This window comes from Mya arenaria, chromosome 7, assembly GCF_026914265.1.
Source record: "Mya arenaria isolate MELC-2E11 chromosome 7, ASM2691426v1".
Classification (NCBI taxonomy): domain Eukaryota; kingdom Metazoa; phylum Mollusca; class Bivalvia; order Myida; family Myidae; genus Mya; species Mya arenaria.
The window spans coordinates 34,378,332-34,386,705 of NC_069128.1; the positions used below are offsets into that span (position 1 = coordinate 34,378,332).

The 8,374-nt window shown below is 38.5% G+C and overlaps 1 protein-coding gene across 1 annotated transcript; it reads left to right on the forward strand.

Annotated features, from left to right (window-relative positions):
- The first annotated feature begins 222 nt into the window (after positions 1-222).
- LOC128241090 (probable serine/threonine-protein kinase samkC) lies at positions 223-8,135 on the forward strand. The gene is made up of 8 exons (XM_052958072.1): positions 223-227; positions 1,019-2,324; positions 3,229-3,413; positions 4,005-4,191; positions 4,802-4,941; positions 6,928-7,093; positions 7,720-7,819; positions 8,040-8,135. Exons 1-2 carry the CDS (start codon positions 223-225, stop codon positions 2,289-2,291), a joined length of 1,278 nt encoding a protein of 425 aa, XP_052814032.1. The 3' UTR covers positions 2,292-2,324; positions 3,229-3,413; positions 4,005-4,191; positions 4,802-4,941; positions 6,928-7,093; positions 7,720-7,819; positions 8,040-8,135.
- Positions 8,136-8,374: the final 239 nt, after the last annotated feature.

The following is an 8,374-nucleotide window of genomic DNA, read 5'->3' on the forward strand; positions in this document are numbered from 1 at the left end:
ATTGAATACGTATGAAGGGCACACAGGTTGCTTCATTTCTACCTCGGCCATCATTATCATAGTCTGTGTCGGTGTTTTCTCCAATCCAAAGCAAAACTGTCAGCGTTTGTGCTCCTACAAAGTCCGATGACGCCATGTTGTATCTGACTGTGCTTGTATTCAAGTCAGAATATAACGACTTTTAAATGGAAATGACAGCAGAAAATTCAGCAGTATTTTAGTATGATGTAAGTGAAATATGTGACGTAATTGGGCGGAATTTCTTAGAAAACATGGAAAAAAAGCATCTTGTGAATAATACATACAAGTTTGTTAACGTACATTTAAGATGGTGTGCCGACTGTGGGCCGACTGTGGGCCGACTGTGCATTGCTGATATTTTGAAATGCATATCGTCATTGCAGAACACTTTGAATAAGATATTCATAAATTTTTAAATGATTTGGACGAAAAATATAGAAAATATGGAAGAAGTCCATGTAATTCTGGATCACCCCTTGTACTAGCAAGTATTGACAATTCTATGATTTAGACTTTAAGAAACTACTGTATTTGATGATTTTGGGATCATCTGGTGTCAGATCCCTTTAAATCTTAATTGTTGATCTATCATGGATATCATTCTGAAAAGAAATGAAATTGTAACTTGTACAAACAATGAAATCCATTTAAATCCATTTTCTTGTAGATATGAGCCTTAGACAATGGGAATTCAGCGTGCTCCGGGTTCAAAGTTGTGTACTTGAATCAAACACTGAACGAGAACACCCCACATAGACTCCAGCCCTCACCAGCACATACTTCTGGGACCCCACCTACATCCTTGAATCTAACACTGAATGAGAACACCCCACAGAGACTCCAGCCCTTGCCAGCACATACTTCTGGGACTCCACCTCCATCCTTGAATCTAACACTGAATGAGAACACCCCACAGAGACTCCAGCCCTTGCCAGCACATACTTCTGGGACCCCACCTCCATCCTTGAATCTAACACTGAACGAGAATACCCCACAGAGACTCCAGCCCTCAGCCAGCACATGCTTCTGGGACTCCACCTCCATCCTTGAATCTAACACTGAACGAGAACACCCCACATAGACTCCAGCCCTTGCCAGCACATACTTCTGGGACTCCACCTCCATCCTTGAATCTAACACTGAACGAGAACACCCCACATAGACTCCAGCCCTCGCCAGCACATACTTCTGGGACTCCACCTCCATCCTTGAATCTAACACTGAACGAGAACACCCCACATAGACTCCAGCCCTCGCCAGCACATACTTCTGGGACTCCACCTCCATCCTTGAATCTAACACTGAACGAGAACACCCCACATAGACTCCAGCCCTCGCCAGCACATACTTCTGGGACTCCACCTCCATCCTTGAATCTAACACTGAACGAGAACACCCCACATAGACTCCAGCCCTCGCCAGCACATACTTCTGGGACTCCACCTCCATCCTTGAATCTAACACTGAACGAGAACACCCCACAGAGACTCCAGCCCTCGCCAGCACAAGCTTCTGGGACTCCACCTCCATCCTTGAATCTAACACTGAACGAGAACACCCCACATAGACTCCAGCCCTTGCCAGCACATACTTCTGGGACTCCACCTACATCCTTGAATCTAACACTGAACGAGAACACCCCACAGAGACTCCAGCCCTCGCCAGCACAAGCTTCTGGGACTCCACCTCCATCCTTGAATCTAACACTGAACGAGAACACCCCACAGAGATTCCAGCCCTTGCCAGCACATACTTCTGGGACTCCACCTACATCCTTGAATCTAACACTGAACGAGAACACCCCACAGAGATTCCAGCCCTCGCCAGCACAAGCTTCTGGGACTCCACCTCCATCCTTGAATCTAACACTGAACGAGAACACCCCACAGAGACTCCAGCCCTCGCCAGCACAAGCTTCTGGGACTCCACCTCCATCCTTGAATCTAACACTGAACGAGAACACCCCACATAGACTCCAGCCCTTGCCAGCACATACTTCTGGGACTCCACCTACATCCTTGAATCTAACACTGAACGAGAACACCCCACAGAGACTCCAGCCCTCGCCAGCACAAGCTTCTGGGACTCCACCTCCATCCTTGAATCTAACACTGAACGAGAACACCCCACAGAGATTCCAGCCCTTGCCAGCACATACTTCTGGGACTCCACCTACATCCTTGAATCTAACACTGAACGAGAACACCCCACAGAGATTCCAGCCCTCGCCAGCACAAGCTTCTGGGACTCCATGGCACCTCCATCATTGAGTCTGACAGCTTCAACACATCTACACCTTCCTGGTCTGTGATACCAATGTTCTGGGTCAACTTTGCTGTAGAATATATTAATATGTGGAATCTTATTAGAATTAATGCTGCAGATTGACAGTTACATTATATGTCATTTTTTCTTAAATTTTGTCTCAGAATCAGTTGATTTTGGCTTCCCTGCTTTCAATTCAAGTCATATAAGATAACTCCCTATAAAATAGATCTTCATTGTTTTGAAAACTGGTGTTTGTAACCCGTGCATATCAATCAGTGCAATAATGATAAGTTCTGAAAATACGCGAAATTTATTAGTCTTAAATCATGGAACACTTTCAGGAATTCATCGCCCTAGGGTCCTCTTTAATGATTTTTTGTTCTTGGCTACCTTTTACAAATCAACTTAGCTTTTCAAGGTTTTGAAGCATGAAGCTCAGATAAAATGACCAAGTGCCACAGGTCGAGCAAACTATGATTTAACTATTTCATGGAAAAACTTGCCTGTCAATCAGTTTAACACCATCACATTTTTTAACATTGCAATTCAGCTCTGATGACAAGGTCATGTTGTACTGCCAAAATGCAGTTGAAGTTGCAATGATGCGTTTGCATTCGTAGTTATATTGTGGTCTGTCAAGTCTAATTTCAGTTTGAGCAGAGTCTGGCAGTTTAGTGGGTTTGCATGTGATGCATTTATATATATATAATTTGCAGTCTATTGATCTCTCTGGTAAAACTTTATTCTTACATTACAATTAGTTCAACATAGTGAGGTTCGACTGTATTTGAATACTTTCCAGTTGAAATCATTGATGTTAGAATTGATATATGTTTCAGGATTGTAGCTTATCTAAGAATTTGTGTTTACTTCACAGCGCTCTTGTAACATGATGGATATGATAGGGGAAGTTAAATCATCTACTTTTAATTCTTACAGTTTGCTGTGCGTGCTACTGACAACGGAAGCCCAGGACGAAGCACAGACGGATCAGTGACCATCCAGATCACCAGGGCTGTACTGCCTCGGTTCTTGAACACGCCGTAGTCTCCACCTCCGTACAGGAGAACAGTGTCAATGGAACTTGCATCTTTACTGTTTCTGCTACTGATGCTGATGGACAGGTACTCATAATAAATGAATGGACTTGGACTAGCATTTAATATTCGTTTATGTATATATCCAGAGCAGAGCCAATCAGATTTCAGCTTCATAACAATTGTTGAGGGCAGATGTTTTCAGAATTCAGCTTTAATTTCAACAATTGATATATATCCACACATTGTAAGTTGTCTGAGGCTGTTTGTCCAAGGTTTTAAAGTGAATATATGGGATAATACAACAACCATGTTCTGTTATTTACTTGCAGCAAAGTTCTGTCATTTCTTTTATGAATATGTCATAAAACATTCAACCTAAAAAATGCAACTGAAAAATAGTATTCAAACAGTTTGATCAAAATTATTGTAATTGAAAAAGGATTATTTAAAACGCTTAAACTGTTTATATATTACTTCAGGCACAGTTTTGTTGAAACATATGAATTATAGTAACTGACCTGCTTCTACTTGTTCTATTTAAAAATAGTTTATGTTTTCAAATTTGAACATGCCCTATTGCAATTTTTGCCGGCAGCTGGTTCTTATTGAGAGCTCCGTACTGTAAATTGATATCAGTCAGAATTTAATTTACTAATGATCAATTTGTTTTTACAGTTGAGACTGATCGCCTATGACAGTCAGACTCCGGGCCAGCGAGCAACAGCAGACGTCACAATTGGTGTACAGCATAACGTTAACTCGCCCATCTTCAAGCCAGACTGTGAACTTCATTGAGGTTATCCCAGAGGAAACTGCAGTTGGCGCCTCAATCCTTCGAGTTACTGCCACAGATGCTGACAAAGTAAGTGAAAGGTTCAAGTCAAGGTTTATCATCACTCTCGTTTTATGGAATGCTGATTTGACATAGAAATTCAGTATGAGTCGAAGGTTACATTGTAAAAGTGATTTTACATTAATACATGGTTGAATACTACATTTGTTATTTTGTATTTTACTGCTGTATTAAGATCTGCATTTCTCAGGGTTTAGATTAATTTTGAGCTTCAGAAAGAGATTTGACTTACTCCATATTTATATTTTTCAACAATCCACATAAAAAATATATTTTGTGTCTTTCATTGGATCTATGTATCACTTACAGAATTCTTCACAAAATTAAAATTGTTTTCCACCCTTACTAACAGCGAATAAGCATTCAAAATAGTTCAATATGTAAATGGTGTGCTCAGGATTCCGTTTCAGTAAGATATCTTGGTAATACTGCTTGAGTGCTCTGAGGTTCATCCGTGGAGTTACCATCGGAATCGATGTCATAAATGTGTTATGGTGTATGTGCTCAAACACAGTTAAATACGCTAAAAACGAGGTTACACCTTGAAATTTATGATCATAATTGCCTTATTCGATCTTTTAATTGAAACATGGTCCAAATTTTTAAAGATAATTTTCAGGATCAGCTGACATGCTCCCTGACAAGTGAGACCAGAAGTTTCGGGCAGACGACATACTTTGATGTTGAGGTTTGGGCATGTATTGTGTTCATTAACAGGAGCCTCATTAGGGAATTCTGACAGGCAGACAGGAATACTCTGTAAGTTTGGAGTTAGTATTTGCAAACCATGAAGCTTACATTAATTGCAGTACTCAGCAGCCATTTTTAGACTATCTGCGCATGCGCGCAGGTAGTCTTAAGACCACAAACTCCAAAGAATTACTTCTATTCATGTCGTTTTAACCCATTTTTTTGTCTCAATGCGCTCTATATTCAGCAGAATGATGTCGAAACCATACAAATGGTATTGGTCGTGTTGCAGTCCGAGCATGAGTTTTTGCTTGTTCGGCTATTTCCGCGCTGTAATTATGTATCCCGGTGTTTTATTTTTAGCAGAATATAACTATTTTTAGATCGTTATATTTATCAGATTAATGAGGGTCAAGATAATGGAGGCTCTGGTAAGAAGATAACATACAGTATTGATATTCACTCTAGTTTAGGCCATGATGTTTCAGAAATTATTACTGACCGCAAGTGTCCCATCGCCTGCAGGATTTGTTATTTAAACCTGACGTGATTTTTTATTTGACTTTTATGAGATAAGAAACAAATATAGTTATTGTCTTAGTGTTAAAATAGTTGTATCTCAGTTTTTGCATTGCTAATGCTTCAAATACTATACATTATTATTTACCTGCTACCCAATAACATGATACTATTCATTCTATGATTTTAGGCGTTTATATTTCTAAAGAGATGTTTTTCAATTTTGCATAAAAGCTTCGTTCCGGTGTATTCTTGGCATAGTTTTAGACATTAGGGTTTCAATTTATATAAGCACACATGCCCTGATATGACAGTGAGTCATGCATACGTTTGGTGAAGCAAAGTAGTTCGGATTAAACCTGTTTAACATCCAAAGAGTACGAAGCATTCATAACAGCACTAGTACTGTTTCTACACAGGTACTTACATTAAACATGAATAACATTAAATTTATCAATAAACTTTAAAAAGCACAATCCTATTCTCATTCATAAAAACAGGCTAGTTCCGATAAACTAAAAATAGTTTCAACTTCATTAACTGACCTATATTCTAAACATAGTTTCTACATACATTAACCACGGACCTATCAGACCTGGTTTATAGGTCTGTGCATTAACTGACCACATGTTTGTCCTCACTGCGGGAAAACGATAATCTGATATTTAGCTCTGCATTTTAAAAGGTATTATTGCTAAAGTTGCTCGTAAAAATAAAATCATTTTCCTTAAAGAATTAAAACGTGTAAGTTCATAAAATTTGTCTAACGTATTCTATCTAATCAAAGCACCGAAAAACCTTTAGACTCTATTGAAAAGAGCATTTACTGTAACTTCAAATACATGGAGATACGTCGACTGAATTGATATAAAGCTGTGCATTTTGAATGGAATTATTGCTGAAGTTTTTTGTAAAAAAATGATTTTCCCTAAACAAAACGTGTATGTTAATAAAAGGAAATGTTAGTTATATATATATATATATACATATGTATGATGTATTGTATTTTCCTATCGTATGATATCTAACCAAAGCAACGAAAAACCTTTAGAAACCATTGAAATAGGAAATGCATTATAACACTAAATACATGGGGATGGGGGATTATGACGATTGAAGTGACATTTACAAAAAAAAAATGCCACAAGACGCCATAAAGATATAGATATGTTTGTTTCTTCGCCCAGTGTGGGCACAAGCGCTGTCGGCACATTTTTCACTTTTATTTATGTGCTCTTCACCCATTCTTATAGTTCAAATAAAATTTGCAACTCTTACATATTTGCCCGCAGATAGTCTTTCAGGGCCTCGCGCTTTGATATCTATTTGTTTTTGTTTATTATTATTTTGTTGCATAAGACTGTGATATTCACTAAGCATTTGGATGCAGTAATAAGTAGCTATATCAAATATGTTAATTGTTCCTAGGTTTTGAATTATTAGGATGTTGGATTATTTGAAAATATATGTTACGAATTCAACAATCATATAATGAGTTTTAGTTAAGGTGATCTTGATTATTTTTCTATTTTCTAGTTGACTATGGAACCACAGACAACCAATTGGAAAACCCCAAGTTTGGAACTGCAATGGTTTACGTGACCGTTCTACGTGACCTCTCGCCACCAGTAGATTCACCAAGCTGCCGTTCTCAATTGACCTCAACGAGCAGACCACTATTGACACTAAGTCTTTTCTTAGGGTAAACGTTAGCAGAATTGATACAAGTCCTTCATCTTCCAAATTGTTTTTGGTTATTTTCTTTGCATGGCATGACAATTGGCTATTATTTTATCCTATACCTAATCTGAAAATTGCATATTCGACATGTCTAGCTGAGCTTTTTCAGTATTCTATCTCTTTGTTTTGTACATAACCGTCTATAAATATTGTGTATAATATATTTTTCCATCTGCATTGAATCAATATTCAACTGATAACTGTTAACAACTATCAGTCTTCAAGTTGCCAATAACATTTTACTTGCAGTGTATTGTACGCCCTTACATAATTTTGTAAAGTGTAGAGTACACCTTGGTTTCATTCAATAAAGTGTAATGATGATAGTTAAAGTTCTCTCAGCACTTTGAAGTGCAAGTGAACCTGTATTTAACATGCACAAAAGGCATCTTTTCAAGTGCAGATTTCAACCAACAACGCTGCACAGTGGTTTTAAGCTCTTCGCATAATAAAACATTAACACCTGTCAAGGAAAATTTCTGCTTACCTAAGGAGTGATTCCACACCGGTTAACAACCATCAATGATTTGGTCAAACTGGTTGTTTCATTAAAATGGTACAATTGTCTAATTATTTGGATGTTTGCAGGTCGTTTACAAAGTGATGGCTACTGATGACGACCTGGAGGGCAGCATGCATTGTGTACGCGCTATAAAGCTTCTTTGATCTGGACACTGCCACTGGACAGGTAACAATCCGCAATAGCCTGTTATCAGACAAAACACAGAACACCATATACACTGTAAGTTTTAACCTCCCTTTTATTAAGATACCACATTTTTAGCTTTGTCCGTTTTGATTTCTTTATAAACAAGACATTAAGTCGGTCATCTGCTTTATGTACAACTTGTCACCAAATAATGTGAATTTATAAAGGATCTTTCAATAAAATTCAATTTTTTTTTTAGCACTCTGTGTACTTTTCCAATGGTGGTGATGCTACTGACCAGGAGTTCTTCTACGTAAGCACAAACACTGGTGACATTTTGCTGCGAAAATCTCTCTCAAATAGCGTCCGCAGCCGATTTACGTTCACCGTGACTGCCGTTGAAAATCGACCGCTCTGCATACAGAAGACATCTCGGGCTAGTGTAATGATTAATGTGTTGAGAGACAGTGGACCGCCACGGTTTGTCAACACACCAAACAGGACGACCATTCCAATCAACCAGGGCATTAACACGACCTTCTATACCGTCAGCGCTATTGATAATGACATAAAGGTATATTGATTATCTTTTAT